At 45.2% G+C, this 24,696-nt stretch overlaps 1 protein-coding gene across 7 annotated transcripts in view; it reads right to left on the bottom strand.

Annotated features, from left to right (window-relative positions):
* Nucleotides 1–22,614, bottom strand: part of JADE1 (jade family PHD finger 1) — a 56,808-nt gene extending 34,194 nt beyond the window's left edge. The window contains exons 1-2 of one of the 7 annotated variants that reach the window (XM_081240880.1): nt 22,408–22,614; nt 5,532–5,609 (exon numbers count right to left, since the gene is read on the bottom strand). In XM_081240880.1, the coding sequence (XP_081097006.1) occupies nt 5,532–5,583 (52 nt within the window). In that variant the 5' untranslated portion in view covers nt 5,584–5,609; nt 22,408–22,614. Of the gene's footprint in view, nt 1–5,349; nt 5,447–5,531; nt 5,610–19,856; nt 19,931–20,863; nt 21,054–21,977; nt 22,086–22,165; nt 22,274–22,407 lie in introns of those variants that run through there. The other 6 variants (XM_081240878.1, XM_081240876.1, XM_081240874.1 and 3 more) reach the window with 6 other exon arrangements.
* Nucleotides 22,615–24,696: the final 2,082 nt, after the last annotated feature.

The following is a 24,696-nucleotide window of genomic DNA, read 5'->3' as shown; positions in this document are numbered from 1 at the left end:
GAAACACTGAGAAGAATTAACAGAAAATAAACCCTTGCTTTGTTTTACTATCCCCAACTTCCCTTAAAACAGAAATGTGGGGGGAATAATAAAAGCTATAGAAGGCTCACAGGTCACAGCATCATGAGCGTGGATCCTGTGCGTGCACTGCATTACGAACCCTGCTTTCTGGTGCTGTTATGCATTTATCTCGAACACTCTCCTTTGAAATATTAAAAATAGTCATGCTGTCTTGCCCTAGATCTAAAATAAGGAAAAACCCTCAAGAGTAAATCTAATACATATTGCACACACCTCCGACATTTGGTAGTTCGTGTGTGTTAAGCCTCCCAGGTGGTGCAGCGCATGAAAGGTTCAGAAATGAGAATGAATGGCAGCCTGGGTGGCTGCTCACATCACCACAAATGCAAACTACAAAAGAACCTCACCACTGACCAAATGGCGAATCTCCTGTGTCTCAGACCCCGCTCCTAGATGCTAAACACTACTCTCGTGTCTTCAGGAGTGTTAAACCAACTTAACAAAGGAAGGTGCTCAGGACCAGCAAGGGTGGAACCCTGCAGGCCAGCTGGTGTCACCACAACAGAGAAGACTGGAGAGAGCAAGGCAAGGCCAGCCCTGTGCCAGTAAAGTGGTGCTCTGGAAAGCCCTATCTGCAAGAAGAAAACACATGTAATGTAGTTCTATTTGCTTGAACTGCATGATAGAAGACAAGCCTCTCACACCACTGCTGTTTCCATCAGGGTCTGACCCCATGTCTCCCACAGCCCAGCCCTTCCATCCCAGCATGGCTTAGCTCTAACCGTCCAACTCACTTCCACCTTCCAAAAAACAAAGCTTAATAGGGTACATTAAGAGAACTGGCCCAGGAATGTTTCAACACACTTGGGCCTTTGACCAACTGACACAATGTTTCATGGTCACCCAGCCCTTCTGTTAAGTCCAAGGCCACAGACCAGATCATGCTGTGCTAGTTACTCCTCAAGCCCAAGATGATGCTCTGCCCATCAATGTCAAGGACAAGCCACAAGTCGGGTTTGAAAAGGGGTAAAGCCATCTCCATGTGCCTGGAGGAGACACGGGTACAGCCCACATTCTGCAGTACTTGAGCCAAAAATTCCACATTTCAAGAATTCCTACACAACTCTGCGGTGTCACAAGATGCAACTGATGGGGGGAAAGGAGCAAATTAAAGGTACAGTCAAACAGGAAGAGAAGTGGATGCAGAGTTAACTTTTATGCAAAAGAGAAACCACCAAAGACTTGCCATGAAGGAAACCAAGCACAGCCAAACCAAAAAAATGACAGCAAGTTATTAAAAAATGTAACATAAAGGGTCCAAAGCAGAAAGTATGTTTCATCCACTAAAAATTCTGGTCTTTCTTCATTTTTTATCTGTAAGCTGGAGAGAGCCCAGAAAAACAAAAGTCCTCACAAATCTTCATGTTTGCCACTCATCGACCTGCATTACTAAGTGCAGAATTAGTAGGTTTGAATTTTACTCAGCTATTCTCTGTGCCTTCGTTATCACCAGTGATGGAGCAGAAGCTGGCTGGATAACTGAAGAAGACAGAAGTGTTTCAGGGTCAGCGCGGGTGTGAAAACCGGAAGACCAGGCAGGGCCCTCACAAGGGGTGCCTGGCCCCAGACCCCTCGCCACACGCCAGGCCTTCCCACAGGGAGGTCAACACAGCCCTGAAATTTAGGGCATTAGGCAGGTGAAAATGGTTCCCAGACCCAATACCAACACGTGCTTGTGGAAGCTTCCCCACACCAACAAGCAACTGTCAAGACGCCAGCAGCGTGTCCAAGAATTCAACTCAATTCTGACTCGGAGACAGAATTAGATTCCAGACTCAGCCCCATGAGACCAACTTCCACTTCAGATGCCAGTTGCCAAGCCCAGGTTATTACCTGTGCTTCTGACTGGCAGGGGTTCCCTGCCATAAGCCCCTCTCCTCGGGTTCAAGTACTTTGTTAGAGCGGCTCACAGAACTCAGAGAAACATGTTACTTACTAGATCACCAACTTATTCTAAGAGGATATTGAAGGATATGAGCCAACAGCCAAATGAAGAGATACGTAGGACAAGGCATGGGGAAAGGGCACAGAGCTTCCATGCCCTCTCAGCGTGCACCATTCTCTCCCAGTCACCACACGCTCACCATCTGGAAGCTCTCCGAACTCTGTCCTTTTGGGTTTTTATGGAGGCTTCATTACCGAGGCATGATTGATAAAATTACTGGCCAATGATGACCGATTCAACCTCCAGCTCCTCCCTCCTCCCTGCAGGCTGGATGGAAACACCAAAAATAGCTGGTGGACCCACCGCCACATTTGCCAAAACCCCTAACACAGAGGACCATGGACTGGGAAGCAGGAAATAAAGTGCTTGTTTCCCCAAGCCACACCCTGGCACAATGCATAACTTCAGAGACTGGCTGAGCCACCCAGTCCCAGGAGCCCAGCAATTACAGACACAGCCTGCAAACACCCCAGTGCTACTTCATCCAACTGCCAAGGCTGGCAGTCCAGGGCACCTGGAGAAAAGCTTCAACAACTATGACTGCAGCTGGATGAGGGCTTGCACTGGCACAGAAAATGCCCGTCCATCCCCAACTGTAAATACCACACCGGTATTCCCCTGGACCAGGCCAGAAATCAAAGCAAAGGGCTCCAGCCCAGGAGGCCAGCGGGGCCTAGCCGTGACTGTGGCTGGTGCTGGGGCCCCAAGCTGACGTCCGCAGCTGCCTCTTCTCCACTTTGACATGCTCTGCGTTGGGTCGGGAGCTGCAGCCAAACTTCCGTCGGGACTGCAGGCTGGAAAGGCTGGGGAGAGGCCACTGCACAGACCGCCCATCTCACAAGCAGGGCTGCCAAGTACTCAGACTCGGCTAAGGGCAGGCTCAGTTCTGTGCACCTGACTGCAGGGGCAGAAGGCACCTACTCACACCCACCATGTGCCTACACAAGAGGATGAGCTCCAGTGCAAAGAGGCAGGCTGGTGGCAGAAGCCCACACTGGGTAGCAGCTGCCCTCAGAAAGGGTAGAAAGTGTGCTCCGTGGCGCAGATAACGTACGTGTGTTCATACGGCTTGGCATTCTAGGGGTCGTAATGAGAGCTGTTTACCACGACCATCATCCGCCATAATGACCAAATCATCAGGCCTGGACAGACAGCACAGCCATGAAGTGTCACCACTCGCTTTACACTGAATCAACTATACGACACAGGCCAGCCTGCCTCCTTTCCACTGGCAGCTATCATCCTCATCCTCTACCACCACCACTCTATTTCCACATATAGCCTAGTGTAGAACAAAACACAGGTTGTACCCTATAAGTATTTACCTTGGTCCTCCATCCCTGCCTTCTTCAGGGGGGCCAGCACAGACATAGCATATTAGCTGGAGGATAAAAAAGGCCCATTACCAGTAAGGTGACCTGATGGATCGACTTCCAGTGGGGATTTTGGGTACTCTCTTCCCCTAGAGTTCTGGGTGGAAATATAGGTTTAGATGAAGCATTTGGTCTTCTAGGGCTGTTATGGGCTGAACTGTGTCCCCCAAAATTTCATATGTTGAAGCCTAACCCCCCAATACCTCAGAATGTGACTGTATTTGGACATAAAGCCTTTAAATTGGCATTTAAATTAAAATGATTGGCCCTAATCCGATGTCACTGGATTACAGGAGCACATTTAGACACACACAGAGACATCAAGAATGCACACCCTCTAGTCCAGAAAGGGGAAGAGTCTAAGTCTGAGAGGACATTCCAGGAGAGCCTTTTCTAACCCAGCTCTCCCAAAGTGGGTATGAGGCAGTGCTGAGAGTCAACAGAGTGAGCGAGGACCGGCTCCCCAACCAAAGTCAGAGGGAAACAGGACTCTTAACCTTTTACCGGGCACCGTTAGCACACGGACATAATTCACGAACCCCTCTTCTGATTAATTCTGAACTTAAAAAGCAAGTTTTTCTTTTTTTTAATTGCTGCAGGACAAACTGTGTACATGAGCTAACAGCAAGCGTTTATTGAGTGCTTATAACTCCAGAGGACACTTTGACAGGCACCACAGGGGGCAGAAAAGAAATACCTAAGCATGTTTTTGCCTCAAGGAGTAAAAAGCCTAAGTAAATAGAGAAAACAGGTAGTGAAGGCTGTGAATAGATAAGCGCTAAGAAGTTCAGGGTTCCCGAAGGCTCCCACAGACGGGTACAGCCCCCTTAATTCCGCTCCCTGAAACAGAAGGAACGCCGCTCTCTGGAGCGCTTACCCAGCTCACTCTTCCCTCAGGCCAAACTTAGCTCCCACCATCTGTCCCAAGAGCTCCCAGCCCTTCACCTTGCGGTCTCAGCTTACTTCGCAGGTACCCCAACACCCAACACCCTCCCATCACCACCAGTTCTCTTTTCCACTGCTCCATGCCTGCACCCAACGCTCCAGTCAAACCGCTGTGTTTGAGTTCTTCTGTTTTTCATGTTTCCGGCGGCCGTCGGTGTGGCCACCTACAGCAAACCTTTGCTTTCTAATTTGCCGCTTTTAATCTGCCGAAAACTTAGAGCGCGGAAAAAGAGCCCTGTTTGCCTAAAACGATTTCATCCTTCAGGACCTGCCCAACTTTTATCTCCTCTGTAGGTTTCCCTTGCCCTCCCCTCCAGAGTTTGTGTCTACATATATACATTTCCACAGTGCATCAAAAAGGCATCTCCGACTGTCCTGGTGACTTTCCATGGGAGCTCAATCTTATATATGCCAAAGAGAGTTCCTTGAAAGCAGGCCCAATACTTTTCCTGTCACTCAGCAGAGCAAGCATTCTTTCAAGGTTTCCCAAATTTGATCTGTCATATAAAACATAAGATAACGGGCCAGAGCTCAGGCACTGTGCTAGGTACAAAATTTCCTTGTTATCTGAAGGGAGCTCTTCCCCGGATCGTCTGTTAGCTTCCCAATACACAGACGCTGTGTGACATTTATTTTGCCTGCCTGGAAGCCAACTAACTTCTGGTTCTCAGCTGCACTGTGAAAATATGAGGATGCCAGAGAGCTGAGATGCATACAGTAGTATTATTAAATACAGGCATGTTCAAATCCACTGAAGACCGCTGACTCGTGTACTTAATATTTTCACATCACACTAGGCAGTCCTCAATCTCCCTTTGTATCGGGGTTGGACTAGTTAATAATTAACTGACTTCGATTAAGTTCCCTTTTCATAAAGAGCAACTGTGAAGTGCTGTAAATGCTGTTTAGGAAAAACAGACACACCAGTGACTCTTGAAACTGGATTATTCATCTCTGGAAAACAAGCAGGAAGCCTGAGGAATGCCTGCCTGCAGTCAACCTTACCCAGAAAGACTTGGTCACAGACCCGCAGTGTCACACTCAGATGTGCTTCTCAGGCCTTGGCTCTTCTCTGGCCTCCCTGATATTCGAAGGGCCTCAGCTATTTAAAGCATTACATTAAAGAACCATGTTTTTACACTGACCCAAACCCTGGCAGGTTCCAAGAACAACAAAGCAGGACTTACTGCCATTGTCGTCAGAATCCTCACTGCTGCTGGGAAGGCGACCTCGTTTCATGATCTCCCCGGGAAACAGCAGGCAGCCTGCAAGGCAATGAGACAGCACTTAACCCAAGATGATAATACACAATCATCAAGTTGTGCTTCAGATGGCAGCCCAGGATTTACAGCACACAAGAGCAAACAATCGGCTTTAAGTAGCATTTGAATCATAAGCAGTAAAAAGACCAAAGATACATAATTAGGTGCAATTATTAACAGAACAGGTTCAAAAAGGAGGGGGAGGGGTGGAGAAATCACACATCAGCAGGTCTCCCAAAGGTGTCGGGCCTTCTCTCTCATTCCTGTGACATTATCACTACAACTACTCCAGGAGTCTCTCTAGCTGACCGGCAGCAAGCCCTGCAGGGAAAAGCCCATGGCAGTGAGCACACTGCCTCCTCACCACAGACAGATTCGTATGTATTTTACGCGTGTGTGTATGCGTGGGGCTGGGGCTGGGGCTGTGCCGGAACGTGTGAATATTTACACTGCGCTGGGCATGATTCTGCTTCTCAGGCAAATTTTGCTAAAAGAAGTCTAAAAGCTGAGTACCTGGAGTCCTAGGAACAAAACCAATGGGACAACTGGGAATGCAAACGTATCCTCTAGTCATCTCCAACCCCTCAGTGATTCACTCCGATCCAGACCCCTCCCCTTTACTCATTAGGAAACTCAGGCCAAAAAAAGGCTTAAGCAGCCACTTACCCAAGGTCACATTGTGAGTAGGGAACTTCTAATTCCAAATCCAATTTCACTACCCTTCACCCCAACTCCTTACAGGCCTCGTCCAACCTAACTCAGCCAAACTAAGAAAGCAGTTTGTGCAGACACCCAGTCCACCTTGCCAACTCCTGCCAGGTGGTGACAGGCCTCCAGCACCACAGAAGAGAGAAAGACTGCATTTAGGAAAGAGGGCAGTGCACCGAGATTGAATGGCCAGTCACTGAACTTACACAGGTGAACTCGAGGTTATATTCACAAAGGGCAGCTTTCTAAACAAATCCGAAAAGCTTTTCCAAACTAAAATTACTGATCACCTCGACATCTTTAGGGCCCTGATCTTACTGCCAGATTAGTGACTCCCAATGAGGGAGGAGGGCTTTCCAAGTCGAAGTATGGTTGGTCATCCATTCCCTACCCATCCAGCCCCTCAAAAAAGTATATCCCAACCTCTCCCTCATTGGGAATCACAGCATTACAATGTGATGAGCTTCTAAGAGTGGGGCACACAGGAATGGTGTGGGAAAACAATGTGGAGAACCACTGTGCTCGAAACAAGACAGAAACTGTTCTACAACAAGTCGGAAATTAAAAACCCAAAGGTCCACTCTAAGTGGAGCAGAAAAGAGCAGAAAGCACACCATTTTGCAGTCTGCTCACACCTACAAAACAGACCTGTATGATTCTCTCAAATATTCAGGCTCCTAATCTCTATTTTATATTTGCTTCCTGAGACACTCACCAGTTAAAGTTTGTGTGTTTTTACCAAATGATTCTTCCAAAACCATTAAAAGAACTTCTACAAGGAAGCCAGGACGTGAGTCCTGACCCAAGTCATGGGCGGGGTCACAGTCCTAAAGTCCACCCTCACTGCCCCTCTCCGGCTTTTCTGCAGAGCCCCGTTCACCCAGCAACCTACAACTCTGGCCTGGGGCAGGCCCATCCCAGAAAAACTTCTGCAGACAACACACTCCTGTGGCCCCCTCCCCTCTTGAAACGATTATCTTCCCCGCCCTGTCACCATGTGCCAAAATACCAACTGCTGACAGCTGAACCCTCCTCCAGCCTCCTAGAAGGCACCCCTGCTCCCGCTCCGGACCTGTCAGAAGGCACAAGGAGGGGACGGAAAGGCGAAGACCGCTCGTTCCCAGCAACAGCTTCAGCCTCAGCTCCCTAGGGCCTACGTTACAAGGGAGCTTTAAAAGAAGAAAAAAAGAAAAGGAGAGTGCTACCGAAAGAGGAATTCCTTAAAATTAACAGCGTGAAGCATCAGGGCAAGAAGAATGCAGTTCCCACCTCAGGAGCGGGTGTAAGAACTGTGAGAAAGAGTAAGAGGCTGAGAAAGCGCACAAACGCTCCCCAGCTAGAAATAAGGAAACAAACGCTGGTCACAGCTTCGTTGATTTGGACAACTAACATTTACCTAAAGAGAAGAGTTTGGAAAACTGAGAATCTTTTAAAATCAAAATGTTTTCCTGCTAGCTTTCATACAGTTTCCCAGAGAAAGCATGCGCTTCAGTCACTGTATGCAGAATGCAAGCATTGACCAAAATAGAATGATGTTCCTAAACACACATATATACTCTCATGCAAAACTATGCAAGGAAAAGAAGAGTAAAAATAGTACTTTTGTTTTAATAAATTCCGTTTTCACCAGCCCTAAAAGATCTTGAGTAAAGAAGGTTGAGAATGCTGTGCTGTACTTCTCCAGGGAACCTGGTACAGCAACGGGGTGAGTGCACGCCAGAATCGCCTCCTCTTTGGCTCTAACGTACTTAATCCTTGACATCAGCCTGATGTATCTCACCTGGGGTTACTTACTCCATCAAGAAATCCAAGTACACACGTTACTATCTTTAAGACAGACACTACAGTGGTTGCATGCTGCAAACATCTGTCCAATGAAAGCCAGTGAGAGAAAGCAGAGGGCCCTTAGCATCATTTAGGGCAATCACTGATTATTATCTAGATGGTAGTAGGATAAGTAATAATCAATTAAAAGGGCTACTTGCAACACTCCAGAGAAAGCAGCAAGAAAATATAACAGCATATATAATGCATCCCACAAACATTTGAATACCTAATGTATTAGGAGGCGCTGGAGCAAAATGACTATCCCTGATCTTATGGAGTTCCTGGTCTAGTAGAGAAGACAGACAAGTCAACAGGAATTCAGTATGCTTAGTGCTTGACAGTGGTAAACACAAGACTACAGAAACGCAGCTCGACTGAGTTGGTAAGATTCTGAGCCGAGTCCTGAAGAACAAAGGGGAGGTAACAAAAAGCAGCAGCACATTTTGGGCAAAACACTGTAATACTTAACATACATATAACCTAGCATATTCCTCTGTGCAGCAACTTCACATTCAGAATCTTGCTATTTGCTCATTTATTTACTAATATACATCCCTTCTTACCTTTCTATTCAATTGCCAAGGCTTGTCATTTCATAACGTATGACCCTTTCCAGTCCCCCTACTGCCCCACGAGGTCTTCAGCCACCTATACCGAAGATTACTTTAGGCACCACCCTTCCGTCCTCCATGCCCTGAATTTTTTACCCCTTCCAATTGTTACAACAAATTAAACCAGCCTACGAGGTGACCTCATCAAGCTGTTCCCTATGCCAATCTCTCCCTCCGTTCCACACTGCAAATGGGTCCAGCCAGAAACTCAGAGGTTTTCCACCACCTGGCCCCTCCCTGCTCTACCCAAACATCTCGCCTAACAAGCCCCTGTAACCAGTTTGCCTGGCTTCTATCCTTGAAAACGCCTCTTCTTTCCATCCTCAGTCTCTGCTGACAGTGGTCCTTTGGCCCTTTCCTCCCCACCCATCCATCCCAATCCCACCTCTTCTCCAGGGCTCAGCTCAAAGTCACTAAGTACCCTGTCAACCATTCCAATTAAAAGCATTTACATTCTATACCACTCATTTCACATTTTTCCTTCTTTTAGAACTTTTTCACCCTACTTTTTAATGTACTATTTTCTTTAACAGCCAATCAACTCCTGCCTTGCGTTATCATTTAAATGTTCTATATACGTGTCTCTAAAAGGTTATAGTAAGTTCCAGAAAAGAGATTCTCTCGAATTAAATGTGAAATAAAGACATCACAGAGAGAGGTCTTGAGCAAAACAGGACTTCAAAGGGCAGCTACAACAGACACCCCCAGAACTCTGGGTCCAGTCCTCAATAGGGCTTGTCCTGACATCCTGTCTGATTTCATCAAAACTGGCTCAAAGTGATGCAATTTATAGGAGCCTGGAGTGTCCTCTTGCCACGAGAAGCATAACAGCTAGGCAGACAGAACACTAATTATTGGGCATTTGGGACTTTGCCCAAAAAGCGAAAGATTACCTAGGAAGCCTGATTATAATCAGAACATTGCCTGGAAAGGCCAAGTAAGAGGAAGTCACTGGCCAAAGACCCTGGCTGCAGCAGTCAAGCGATAATCCTTTGGCAGCACGGAGGGACATGCCAAGACAACCAGGCACAAGTGGCAGCTGCTCAGAGCACCATCTCCTCAGGAAGCACAGGTAACATCCTACATGCAGATCACTCTCCTGCAGCTTCTTCTGTCACAGGGGTTTAAATGAGGTGGATTAGCTAATATATTAATTCAATTAAAATTGAATCAAGTTAGATGCCAAAAATATGGTGAACAAGATACAGAATGGCCCGAAGGAAGATACAGTAAGCAAACAACTAGATAAGTAGCCTCAGTGTGATAACTACTATAAAGGTTACAGGATTCATGGATTATAGTGGGACATGGGATATGTATGTGAGATGGCAAGGTACCTCAAAACCTTCAAATTTAAGTGTCCTCAGACTGAAATTAGGGGGGGAAATCAGCAGGCACTAAGTTAAGAGCAGCCATTAGCTGAAGGAACCCATCCCCAAGTGGTTCAGGAATTTGTAAGGGAGCAAGTTCAGTGACCTGGGTGTGGTGCCAGGGAGGCATGACTGGCATGCGACTCCAGCTAAGAAAGAATGGGAAATGACCTGGAGGACAAAGAGAGAAGAGCTTTTACAAAAGAATAAGATGATTAAGAATCTGAGGATGTTTGTTCAATGCTACTCCTGGGAAGAAGACAGATTTGAGGAAAACAAACTGTCCAGTCACTAGAATTACTCTCTGTGGTGGAACAGGGACCATTTATCAGGCCATAAACTCTACAGCTACAATAAGGACTACACCCTAGTGGTTTTAATTATCTTATGGTTTATATGCAGAAAGGCTGTTTTTTCCTTCGAAGTATCAATTTTGTCCACTCTGTTTTCATTCTTATTTATTTCACTCAAGAAGTTCTAAAACTTCAATTAAAGTTGAATTAAAGACCTCTACATACTACTTCTCTATGTATTACCTAATGCAATGTAATGGATTAGCTATGTGTTAAAATAACCAATAGGATGAATGACTGAGTTCCTGTACATAAACTGTATCCTATGCTCACTCAGCTTTATGGAATTTAAAATGCTTCACTTTAATATCTAAATGACCTTTCACTAGAGTAAGTTCCCCTACTTTATTTTCAAATTTATAGGTGCCCTTCCATTCTCTGTCAAAGTTAATGATCTAATACTTAAATGTACTATATTTTAAAATGTATTTAGAAAATGTATAATATAAAAATGTACATTAATGAATGTATTCTCAGACACCAAGTAGTCTTACATAAAGATAAAGGTATTTTATAACGAGCAAGTTCTGTTTGCTAAGTTCACACAATTCAAATATTATTTCTAAACACTATGCAACTGATAATTTTATTGCTAAGTTATTGGTCATAGACTATTACCTCCCCTATAAAAAATGCTTTACATTTCCTTAATATGTCTTCTTTCTTTTTGTCTTCTATGAAGTATACAGTACCCAAGGTAACAAAATACCCAAATATAATAATGACCTATACTTCACAGTAATCTCCTATCCCTAAATGAATGTGAAGGAAATCCAGCTGGTTTCTTACCTCAGTTTTTAAAGCAAACATTAATCGCCTAGATAGTAGTTTTCAAATTGACAACACTATCTAATTCATATGCTCAGAGCATAAAAATACTAGTGTGACTGTAACTCAAACCCAGATTTCTCACTTTAAACAAAGGGTTATATCTGGTCAAAAAGATAGTCACAGATTTGATTTAACTGACAAACTGCTTAGATATTAAATGTTAAAGTTTTAACCTTGTCTAAATATTTCAACCCAGAAAAACGGAACTTGTAAAAATGTGTCCTTTATAATGTCATAAATCAAAATGTGTTTAAAGGGGCTTCCCTGGTGGCGCAGTAGTGAAGAAGCCGCCTGCCAATGCAGGGGACACGGGTTCAAGCCCTGGTCCGGGAAGATCCCACATGCCACAGAGCAACTAAGCCCGTGCGCCACAACTACTGAGCCTGCGCTCTAGAGCCCACGAGCCACAACTACTGAGCTCTCAAGCCACAACTACTGAAGCCTGTGCGCCTAGAGCCCGTGCTCCGCAGCGAGAAGCCACCACCATGAGAAGCCCGCGCACCGCAACAAAGAGTAGCCCCCGCTCGCCACAACTAGATAAAGCCCGCGCGCAGCAACGGAGACCCAACGCAGCCAAAAAATAAACAAATTTATTAAAAAGAAAAAAAAAAGAAATGCTGCCCAAGCTATTATAGAGCCTTTGCAAAGACATCATACTTGAAAATATTCAGCTGAAAAGAGTTTATATTAGCAATAAACAACCACCTCTCCCAAAAGAAAAGATTGTAAGAACTGACCAGATAATCGTAACTGCAATATTTACTCCTATGAATGTTACTAATAAAGTCCAAGTGCTACAACACATTAGCTCACCATAAATTCTTTATAAATTATTTTTAAACTCAGACTTTAAAAGTTAATAAAATAATTTTTCAAGATTTTAAGGAATTTATAAGTAAGAGTGGTTCTGAATGAATCAGGCAGCTCCCATATGGCAATTTATAAATAATCCAATCTCTGCTTATGAGCCCTAAAACAATCTATTAAACCCTTCCCAGGTCTCTGTAATTGATGACTCAATTAGAGTCAGCACCCAAAGAGCAGTTATGACAAAACATTCCCATCACTTGTATTTGTAATGTATCTTTGTTAACTTCACTTTACATGAGAGTAAATGAATTCACCCCAAACAATAAAAGCAATCAAGCACCTTGGCCTCCAATCCTGAGCTTCTATCCCTATTTCCATCTACCCAAAATTCCTTTCTGTTAGATCTATATGCTCAGATATGGAAGATACCAAAGACATATCAAGAAAGAAACACCAGCAAACTGCGGGGGGGGGGGGGCGGGAATGAAATATCAGCCCATTTACATATAAAAGAGGAGAGAAGAGAATATATACACCAAATGCTTGCATACTCAGGGAAAATTTCTGGAAGAACATTAAGGTTAATAGTGTTTATCTCTGAGAAATGTGACTGAAATGTTCCAGACAGAATAGGTTGGGAACTTTTACCTCCCTTTATGACCTTTTACATGTTGTTAATTTTTTACCATGACCCTGTACTACGCTACTTATAATTGTAGAGATTTAAAATCCAAAACCTTTCTTCCCTGCTCCTCACATTATAGAAGACCCCGGGAACACAACTTCTTGGCCCCTGGCAGGCACCAGCCTAAAATGAGCAGCCATCAATAAACTATATATATTCCACCTCCTTCCTGAGATGGGGTATCAAAGGCTTGTCTTGTTTCAAAATACCTGATAAAATAGCACAGGAGGAAAAAAAGGTAACAGGATAATGCTGTAAAATGCTACTATCACTCATTCATTATTTACTTCAAAAGTAAAGGTTTCAAAACATAAGAATATCCAGTGCCAGCAGCAGGTCACTAAAAACATATGCAATTAGAAAAACTAAGGCAGACAGGAAAACTAGGGTTTAAACTACCTTTAAAGAATAAATACTCAACTTCCTATTCGCTTTAAGAGCAGTACTATTTCGGAAAAAAAAGTGAAGGAAAAAAAAAAGCTACATTCCAGAGATGGTTACCAAACACACCATTTCCTCTACCCATTGCAGGCATGGTTAATAAATTAGGTCACTCTCCCCAACCCCCACCCCCGCAAACCCAGGCGTGACTTCAGAATCCTCCTTAACACATTGCTATTCGTCAGAATTCATATGAAAAACAAAGCCTATCTGCCTTATAGGTCCTCTTTTCACACTTTTCTTTTGACAGTTTACCAGGGAAAACTAAGGTAAGACCAATCTCTTCAGAATATATTCTTGGGATCTCTGAACCAAATTCTAATTTATAACACATACACAAGCACATCTTCAGATCAAACTCTGAAACTTCATTGAAGAATAACACTTTAGAAAAAACTAAGTGTAACTTAGCTAGCAGGAGATAGTTCTGAATGAACCAAGGTAAGGAAAAGGATGGAAAGGAGTCTACAACCCCTTATTCTACCCTTGGAAGAATAAGCCAATAAATGCCAAGTGATAAAGAGTAATTTTAAAAGATTTTTAAATGCTCAAACCAGATGTTCTTATACAGGATATACAAAGCAGCTTCTGCAGAAACCAGACTCAACCAGTTAATGACAATTACACTGTGCACAGATTGAAATGCAGCTGTTTTGAGGAACTTTGTTCCCTGATTATAGCCGGTTGTCAGAAACTATCAGTTACCACTAACAATGTTAAGTCACCAAAAATTTTTAAAGCACTGTTTAAAAAAAAAATTCAGACTCCCAGTGTTGTACATTAGAAGACCTAGATGGCACACTTAACAAAAACTGCATTTATACATCATCTGAATTACATATGAAAACAAACATTTCATCACAATTGTACAAGTTTTGTTATTATGGTCATGGAAACATAAGACAGTCTCAAAGCCTAGCAAACAAGGTCTGGAAAGTATTCTCTGAGGCGAAAGCTGAAGAGTCTCACTCTTTTCATGGATTGTGTCTATAGGAAACCCTCCCCAAAGAAACCCATAAAATCATAATTGCGGCACTAGAAAACATTTTAGAGATAATTTACCTTTCCCGACTTTAAAAAGACAAGTACATACAATAAATTCTGGCGAGGTTGAGCAGCGTGAGCGAGGACACACAGGCAGGCAGGTCTAGGGCAAAGCCAGTGGCTGAACCAAAGACCAGTTCCCGAGATGGGTGGCCCTCCTGTGCCATCCACCCTCCTCCCAGCGCCTGAACCACAGGCTTCCCGCTCCTGGACACCTCCTGTGATTTAGAAAGAGGTCATCTCAAAGATTAAGGCCATGGACTACACGTTACCAGGGAGCCGACAACTAAAATGTACTCAGTAAGTAACAGTCTGTTAACTTGGAACTTGAAAACATGGTTTCCTGGAAGCTGATGTGAATATGGTTGCAAATGCCATTTTGCCTGGTGGAGCATACAAAAGGTAGAGCTGGAAAGAGAGTGTGCTAATAGTTCCCTGGACACTATCACAGGGGTATGAGTCCTCTGAGCAGCTGGCATTAACTTCTGATTGGTAACACATACACCCTACTTGGAGAGAGGTTATCTTCCTCTGGATGTATCTCCCTCTGGATATATTCCCAGGTTATAATGTATACCCCCTACTTGGCCTGGTCCCCTTGGAGGGTGTGACTCCCTAGCTGTGCTTTCCTAGGTACACAGGGTCCTGTATTACACATCCTATCCTCAAAGGGGATCTAGGAATCAAAGAGTTAAGAGCCACAGCCCTCAGACTAGCCAACTCCCTCCATATTTATCAAACAAACTTGATTTCAACTTGTTATTTCAGATTCCTATCAGAAAGGGAATTCAGCCCCAGCAGAAACAATCTGGTGACTAGGTAATGCTGTTACCACTATACTATACTACAGGTATATATTATAAGTACGTATAGTATCGTAAGGCTGCATCACTATAAATCAGGGGTCCATAGCCTGTTTTTGTCCAGCCCCTGAGCTAAGAATGGTTTTTACATATTTAAATGGTTTGGGGAGAGGGCATCAAAGGAACATTTCAGAACACCTGAAAATTATACCAGATTCAAACTTCACTGTCTGTAAATAAAGTTTTATTGGGAGACAGCCACATTCATTCATTTACCTCTTGTCCACTGATTGCTTTTGCAACAATGGCAGAATTGAACAGCTGTAATAGAGACCGTCAGGCCCACAGAGCCTAAAATATTTGCTATCTGGCCCTTTACTAAAAAAGTTTACTGATCCCTGCTATAAATCAACAGACTGGCAGTAAGGGGGTGAGAGGGAGGGGCGGGGGGGTACTCTAAACAACTTAAATAAAGGCCAAGAAACCCATGAATTTTTCTCAAAGGAAAACCCCTGAGGCTCCTACTTGGGGCCAGTGTACACTATGTTATAAAAACTTCTAACATGCTTATCTGATTTTCAAGCCAGTGACCAATAAGCAGAAAAATGACTGTTCTAGACAGGCACTTTAACTAAAATACATGATTAACAGGGATGTAAAAGGATCAGAGAGAAATCATAAAAAGAAGTCACTAGAATTTAAATGCTAAACTGAAATCCCAGGATGCACTTAAAGGTATTCATCCAAACCCTGAAATGACATGCAAATTTCGGTGCAACTCGCTTTTTCTGTGAGAGAGATTCCACAGGTTTTGGATCTCAAGTGTCCTTGACCTTAAAAAAGTTACAAGCCACCAGAAATCAGCCTACACATCTTTAAGTGCATCATTTTATTTCAACACTGAAATAACTGATGCTCATAAAAATGACCATAAGTCATTAAGAAAAACCTTAAATCATGTTAAGTGTACTTTGTGCTAAACAAATGCAAACCAGGTAGCTCAAACTCCAGCAACTTGTTAACCTTGCCAATTCTTGCTGCTTACCCTGGAGTAAGGAGTAAAAGAAAAAAAAAAAAAATGCTCTTTTATTCTTCAGTTTGGACCCTCAGCCATGAAACCTTCACTTTTAACTGCTTAGAAACTGTCTTAGCAGCTGTCATGAATTTTCAAATTAAAATCTCCTGTGCAAACATTAAATGCTCAATATTAAAAAGTATATATAATTGCCAATTGGAAGAGCTTTCAAACCAGGAGAAAACTGTGGATTAATTCCTTCAGCAAATAAGCCCAAAAGAACCTGAAGTTTTAAAAATGAACTTACTTCAACTGTCCTCAGTCACCTTATTATGTCTTAACTCTACCTGAAGAACCAAAAGCAAAAAGTTAATATCTGACTTGTTTTAGAATATTCATCAAAAGCTTGGTCCTTGAACATTTGTTAGGCGCACATAATATACCACTGCTCTAGAGTTAATAAAGAACTCAAAAATGGAAATACCCAGTCTCTTCCCCAGAGACTAGGCTTTACATTCCACTTCTGGCGATCTATTTTTGTTGCTTTCAGGTAAGGAAGACGTCCTTAATAATCATTCAAGGTCTAGGCTAGATAAGGCCAGGCCACAATAACATGGCCGGAGTCAGGATCAATAATATCCTCTTAGACTAGATTTTCTCTCTGTTCCATGACAATTAACCCTAGCTAAACTTAAAGACAAGATGCCACTTCCACTCAAAGGTAAAAAGGCCCTCCAGGGCCACTCTTCCATTTATTAGGAATGCAGGGTTAACTTATTCCATCAGAGCCCACCAACTGTGAAAACATCAAAATATATACCCCTCACAATCACAGAACAATATTTTCGTATAAGTACACCAGGCAAATGGCAAGACTTTGTTTCAATTAAGTCTCAACTTTTTGAAATATTATATACTACAAATAATAAACATATTAATTGTCCAAATTTTAATTCATAACCAAATAAAGTGCTGCCAGGTCTTGAAAAGAGACAAAATAGACTGAACACTAAAACGTTCAAGGAAACAACTTACTGTCTCAGGAACTAAAACTTTCCCAATTAAGGTTCCTACCAGGCTTCTGATACCACCTAAGAAACTAACAATTCCAAGCAAAGCCAGCCTTCATTTGAAAAATAAAAAATTCTTCTTTTAAGGTATTGTTAAACATGGCGACAGTTCTAGCTATCACAGGCTTGGACAAGGAGGGGAGGAAAAAATTTAACTGGTATAACTTCCGCTGTTTGAACAATTTTTAATGACAATCCAAATAAAAAGCAAGATATTGGCTAAGATGTCATATTTCCCTCCAGAGGATGTCTTACTGTTATTAACCATGTGGGAAAACTGGGTTTATAATGCAAATTCTGACAGACCATTAAGAGTGTAACAGATGCCCCGCATCACTAAATGAGGAAAGAGCTTCCCCAACAGAAAGGAAGGAAGCAAAAAGAACCGTGACATTCATACGCCTCCTCCTCAACTCCTGACAAACCCCAAAGATAAAGCGTTTGGTCAGTACCTGATGTCTCGATGTTTGCTATTCTAACCACCTCAGTACTGGAACACAAACAGGTGATAATTCTTTTTCCAGCACGTCGGTGGGTAAAAACATCACGCAAATGTCTTTCAAGTAGTTTTCAGACAATCTCCAAATTGAAGACTTCCAAATTACAATAAAATGCTAGTTTAATTCCAGCTCTTTCAAATCCAGTCATGATTGATTCCAAAGGCATGCCTCCTCAATGCCAGAGGTTCTGTCAAAGTTACTACACAGACTAAAACCTACTTACGGGTAATAACCAGATGCAATAAATGATCTCTGACTGGACAGAGTTTTAGACAAAGCTACGTGTTATATTTCGGGGCCGAGTGAGGAAATCTGAATATCTCCCAATAAGAGACAAGCTTGCTAACAGTGAAAAAAAAATTAAAAACACCAAAAAGCAAAAACTCCTTACACAACTGTATAGACAGTATGACTCATTTCGATTAAAACATACATACATACATATACACAATTATCTGGAAAACAATACAACGCTGATTTCTAGGTGGTAGGAACGTGTTTTTATATTTGCTTCTCTAATTTTCAACAATGTACACATAACACCACTTCTGTAATAATACTTTAAGCCACTAAGGGCTCCTTGAAGTCAAAAATCAGTATTTATGAAGGTGAAACACATGGAGATCTGCTTGTATTCTCAACAAGTCCCCCAAATTTTGTTTCCGTTTTTAGTTAATCCTTCTCCCCAGAGTGTCTGGGCTAAGCAATTGTTCATTCCTAAAATACAACATTTCCTTAAATTCCAAAAAGGTTTCTCTCCCTGGTCTCTCCAGCACACTCATCATTTCTCACTATTTTCCCTTTATAGCTACTCTTTCAACCTCCGTAAGGAATATAAAACTAAAATACTAATTTATAGGCTGAAAACCTGTCAAGTGATGGAGGAGGAACTTGGGCGGGGGGGTGATCATTTCCTTTCTAAATGAACATATATCTACCTTTGTCAAAAGTTAAAAATCTCTGTGACAACCCACTCAACTTTTCTTCTTGGAAAGCAGCCTATGACCTTAAGATGGAATCAAGTTCAAGTTCTACTGCCTTTATCTCTGGCTGGTGTAAGAAGGAAAGGAGATGTTTAACACTTAAGTAGCTGAAAATGCCAGGTCATCAAATACACATATAAAAATACACAAATTTAAGGAAGAAAGCAAAATAACCAAACAATCCGAAAGTCATCTGACTTAAAAGTGACATTAGATGAGACTGAAACCTTTGGGACAGGACACTAAGAATTCTCAGTTCCAGGTATCTGCTAGTGTCACACACAGAACATCCTGTTAGCTCTCCAGTGTGTGTTGCCCCACTCTACTTCCACACATTATTGTATCAAGAGTGTTGTCTGTGGAAGTACGGTCCAGTTACACCGAACGCTTCCTTCCTCCACCTAAAAGCGATTAAATCTTGATTAGCTGTGATTTGGTCAAATACCACTTACTAAAGTAATCTCCAACCATTGGTGGATCACTGCCTAAATCAGCTTTCAGGGAAATAATTTCTCTGGATCTTAAAACTAGTTCATCAACTTCGAAAGATATTAGCCTCGGGCCACGTAGGTAACTAGAGAGCTAGCCTTTCGCAGCGGGTTTTCTAAAAAGGAAAAATAGTTCACTAATAAAAACCTTTGGGAAAGAAGCCCCTAAGCATTCCCATTAATGGAAACTTCAGATTCTCTCGCAGTTCCCTAAAAATGTAGCCGTCTGAAGTCATTCAACTGCAGCTATCACTTTACAAAAAGAAAATTTAAATTGCCCCTCGGCTGTGGTAAACAGAGGGCGGCAGACCTTCGCCGCCGCCGAAGCGAGGTGGGCGCCTCCCTCCTCGTTACTAGAAAACCAGCCCAAGCTGCTTTTAAACGGTCTCCGGGTGACGATGCATTCCTAACGGGTTTTGAAGGCACGTTTAAATCGCCCGCTTTTTTGTTTGCACGCTGCATTCACCGGGTGCCGGGACTACGGCCGCCCCCGCGCGCCGGGGAGGGAGAACCCAGGGTGGGGAAGCCGGGGCGGGGGTGTACGGCAGGGGAGGGAGCACCCGGGGCGAAAGACCCGTGGATGCGGAACCAGTGTGGGAGGGGAGAGAGTGCGGGTGGGCTGCGCAGAGAGAAAGCTGACGACCCCAGGAAGGGGGAGGGGGATCCCGGGGAGGGGAGAACTGGGCCGCCGCCCCGCACCGGAGAACGCACCGCGCGGCTCCCGCGGCCCGCCGGGGTGTGCGCAAGGCCGCGGCTTCGCGCGGCGACGCTGCTCCCTCCCTCTCTCTCTCTCCTCCTCCTCCCAAGGCGACAGAAACAACAGCGCGGGAGGAGGGGAAAGTAACTCCCGGCACCTCCGCCGGAATTAGCCCCGGTGCAGTGATGACACCTTCTCGTGGCGCAACCAAGCCCCACTCCCTCCGCAGCGGCGTCCCTGCCGCCGCCCTCTCCATTTGAAAGTGGCCACCCCCCGCCGCCGCCGCCGCCGCTCCTCCCGCCCCGCCGCCGCCAGCTGCACCAATCCGCTCGGCCCCAGTTGCAAATCAAACGCTCCCTCGCGTGTAGAAGCCACTTGCGCCGCTGGAAACGGCCGCGCCGTCCCCTCCCCGAGTCCCTCCCGGGCGGCACCTTCGGGCTGGGGCGGGCGCGCCGGCGAGAAACGGTTGTGAGACGGGAGCGGGAGCAGCGGCGGCCGCGAGCAGCTCGGAGAGGGCTCGGAGAGGGCTCGGCGCCCGCTCCCGCCCCCAGACAGTTCTGGAAACTGTGTATCACCTCTGTCACAGGAAGCCATCCGACGAGGAAGGCGGCGCGGAACCAACAAACAAACGCCTGCGGCCGCCCGCCGGAATCAGCGCGGGGACGGCGACGGGCTTAGGGCAGTTCCCCAGGCGGGAGCGCGGTGGCCGCCCCCGCGCCTCGGGCTTTGTGCGGGGTTCCCGCGGCGCGGGCGCGGTGGGCCGGGCGTCCCCGCCCCCGAAGCCCCCCACCCCGGGCCCGGCAGCTCTGCTGGGACCGTTAGGTGACGCTCCAGCCGCGGCCGAGAAAGCAGCGCCTCAGCCGCCGCCCGCCCCCATTTCCACATGGAGCCACCTCTCCTCCAACGCCAAAGGCGGGCCACAAAAGTTGGCCCCAGGGCCACCCAGCACCTGCCCACGTGCCGCGGAGGCTCGCTCCCGGGTATCCCCCCTTCCCCCCGCCGCCCTCGGCCGCCAGGTCACCTATTACCGGTGGGAGGGGAGAGAGGCTGCTATTTAAACGCCCGCGGAAGTTGAGGCACCCCCACTGGCGGGTGCCGTGCACCTGCCTCCCGCCGCCGCGCTCCACCACTTTGAGCAGCAGCCGCGTCCTCGGCCCCGCCTCCAGCCCGCAGGCGGGCGGGGGGAGCGGGAAGGAGGTGGAAGGGATCGAATTTCTCCAGCAAATGGGACCGTTCCGACAGGATTCGGTTCCCCGGTCAACATTCCACATTCCATCCCTCTCCCGCATTTGCAAGCCAGCTCCAACAACCCGGAAAGCCTGCTAGCTATCGAACAACAGCCCCCAACTCACAAATACACACTCGCAGGCACAAGACACGTGCACTGTAGAAGGGCTTTGCAACTTGCAGTCCCGGGGTGCACACTGCACGTTCATTTCAGGCAGCGAAGACCTAGCGATACCACCTCCACAATTTGCAGATGGTGCCAAAGGTTGTAAGTTGCAATCCATTTTAAGTTCATGGTTAATCGGTAGTTTGCTCTACCAGTGCAACTCCTTCCTAATTTCACTGATAAAGGGTTTTACACTTCACAGGCAGTCTCGCTATAAGTAAAAGGTCTGATCATTGGAAACCCAATTTGGAAGAATCTAATTGCTAAACTGTCCCTCCACTCCCCCACCCCTCCCTCACTGCCCTTGAATTGATGCAATATTTTGGACATGTGGTGACGCGGTGACAAGAGCTAAGGCTGCGGCCACCCTACATAGATGTACCTATACACACACACACCTATGTTTGGACAAATACAGTCGTCGTCCCTTCCCCCCGCACCACCACCATCACCACCACGGTCACACACACTCTGGATTCATATATGTACACGGACCTGTGTTCTGCCATTGCCATCTGTCTACCAAGTTGCTACTATGCTTTCCACTTTCATGCAAACTAATGCACTTCGGCTTTTTAAAAAATTCTAATAAACTAAAGCCAACTAAACTGGGCTTCTGCTCCTGAACGCGTTTTAATTGATGATTGGCCTGAAAACCGCATGTTCTTCACAAACCCAAAAGAAGAAAAAGCTCTAAGTCTTCAGTTCCCCAAAATTTAAAAATAATCAAAATAAGACTTACTGATCCAACATAGATCAATTCTCAGGATCCAAAAATCATCCTCTCCTCTTCCTCCTCCTCCTCTGGCCCCCGCCCCGGCAATGCCCAAGTTACTGGTGGGATAGTAACGCTGCACTCGGCGGCTGCGTGCCCTCCCTCCTCGCTACATATCGAGAACCCAATCTTTTGGCGCCATATTAATGACGTACTATATTATTTCCACTAGGCAGCGACCTTCGGCATTAAATTACTCCCGAGAACTCCCGAGCAAAGCAACAAAACCATCAAATATGGCTGAGCCTCTCTGCTCGTCCTGCCGCCGCCGCCGCCGCCGCCGCCGCCGCCGCCGCCGCCGCCGGATCGGGACGCGCACACAGACCCACACGCGGACACGCGCGGACTCTCGCCCGGCGCGCCCTCTCCGCGCGCCCCCCGCGGCCCGCGCGCGTACCTGCTGCGGAGGGCTTCGGCCGCGGCGCTGGGCTCCTCGCCGCTCGCTCCGCGCCGCATGAGTTCGGGCCGCGGCGGGCGGGCGGACTGACTGGCGGGCGGGGAGCCGGGCGGGCCCCTGCTCTCGCCCGCGCGCACACACCCGGCGCTCGCGCAGGGAGGCACTCTCGGACGGGCGTTTGGCTGGTTATGGAGGAAGGACTGTGTGAATCAAACTCATTTCTGGGTCACTGCTGCCACAGGGGGGAGCACTTTAATCCCTTGCCAAAACGAGAGGGTGGGGACAGGAGGGCGGGGGGAGCGCGCGGAGAGCCCGAGGCGAGGGGGGCTCGGTCCCTTGTTAACTCTTCGCGGCCCTCGCCGCAGCCGGCTCGGCCTGTGTCCGCAGGGGCTTGCCAAGAGCAGCACTCTTCAGCTTTTAAAATCTCTCCCTTCATCTCTCTTGTGAGCCTAGAAATTCTTGAGGTGTCTACAAGCAGGGGGGTGGGCTTTTAAATTATCCCTTTCACACTGTCCCAGTTCCAACTCTTGTCTGACATCACTGCACTAGAAATGGATTCTTTCAACTTAGTTTAAAATTATGTAGATTAAAATGTGGCTATTAAGGAGTGTAGTTTGGGTGAGAGGTTTTATTTTTAGGCTGAATGGCATAGTTCTTTCGTAGTAACAGTTTTGGGGAGTTGCGAATTAGAATGACATTTTTAAATACAGAAAATCAAGTTTTGGAGCTGGAACCCATCTTTACCTAAGTTTGTATCGAAATGATAGTTGTAAATGAGCACTAATTCATTAGAAGACAGTAATTATTTATAAATTGACACCACCTTTATGTTACACAGTGTTACAGAACTGGACATCGACCTGCAAATATGACAATTGGGCTTAATTCTAAAACTGGAGCTGCAGACTGATATAAAATTAGTTACCAGAGATTAATTTAGGGGTGTAACTTACTTTTTCATTGGAGTTTAACATACGTCTTTTGTGGGTCCCCAAAAGAAATAAGAGTATATATGACATTCAGCTTCAGAAGGGAAAAGACCTGGGTACAGATTAAAAATCCCATTCAGTAAACAGGAACAGAGATCACTAATTACAAAATTCAATATCAAACCCCAAGGCATATTTATCCACTGGGAGAACTGTTCTGAATATATCAGGTTTGATTTCACACAATCACACACCAACCCATCCACCCACATCAAGAACATAATAAGCTGATAAACGTGGCAAAACAAAACTAATTGAGCCTTCCAATTATTTTTCAGAAAGCAAAGTAAACCAAAGGAAATCTTAAGTATATGTCCTCTTTCTCCCTTGCCTGCTTCACTAATGAAGAGTACAAAGACACCTTATGAGTCCTGTTTATGTGCTCACTTAATCCCGTTCAAAGTGTAAAGCACTATGCTATCATTATTACTGTTATTAATATTGCACTGCAGTTACTGTTATTTTCATTGGTTCACCTTTCACATACTCTACTGCAAAAGTAAAAGGACACAGGCTTCGCGGCCATACAGACCCTGCGTTGAATCTGACTCTACAGGTTATCAGCTGTGTGACTGTGGGATAAATTACAAAACTGCCCTGATCCTCAATTTCTTCATGAGTAATAAAATGAGGTTAACAGGCCCTATACCTAAAGGGGTGTTAAGGGGAATGAGATAACTCCATAAAAGTGCCCAGCAGAGGCCCTGGCAGTAGGAAGGCCATCCCTCCCATCTCTTTCTTGTCCTTCTCTCCTTGAAAATTGCAACTTTTCTACATTCCAGCCAACCTTACTTCATTCATTCCCCCGCAAAAAAAAATAAATTAAAATTAAAAATAAATTAAATCACATTTGCCACTTAGCTTTTAACTTGTTTTTTTCTGACTATCCCCACTCCCAAAACATCAGGCAACAAAATGAAAGTGTATTGAATAAATGGATGAGAAAAATAAAGAGGTAAAATGGCACACAAACTCCCAACACTGATAACGTTGATCAAGACTGATGGTCCCAGGAACATCCTCTCAGTTACGCCACACTGTTTCAGAATACTGATCTGCTGAGGTAGTGCCATGTGCCATAAATAGCCCTGGACTAAAAGTCTGGAGACTCCCATCAACTCACACTATAACTCTGGAAAATTTCTTTGGATCTTAGTTTCCCCACTGAGATGACAGACAAGATGATATCCAACATCCCTTTTCTCAGAAATTTCTGATTGTTCTTACCAAACTTAGAAGGTAATGATTATTTGTAGAAATGGAGGACAACTTGAATCAATAAACAAGGTGTAAAAACATT

This window comes from Mesoplodon bidens (assembly GCF_964165515.1).
Source record: "Mesoplodon bidens genome assembly, chromosome: 1".
NCBI classification, from domain to species: domain Eukaryota; kingdom Metazoa; phylum Chordata; class Mammalia; order Artiodactyla; family Ziphiidae; genus Mesoplodon; species Mesoplodon bidens.
Note: the sequence above shows the minus strand (reverse complement) of the source record. Positions and strands in the feature narration are given on the sequence as shown.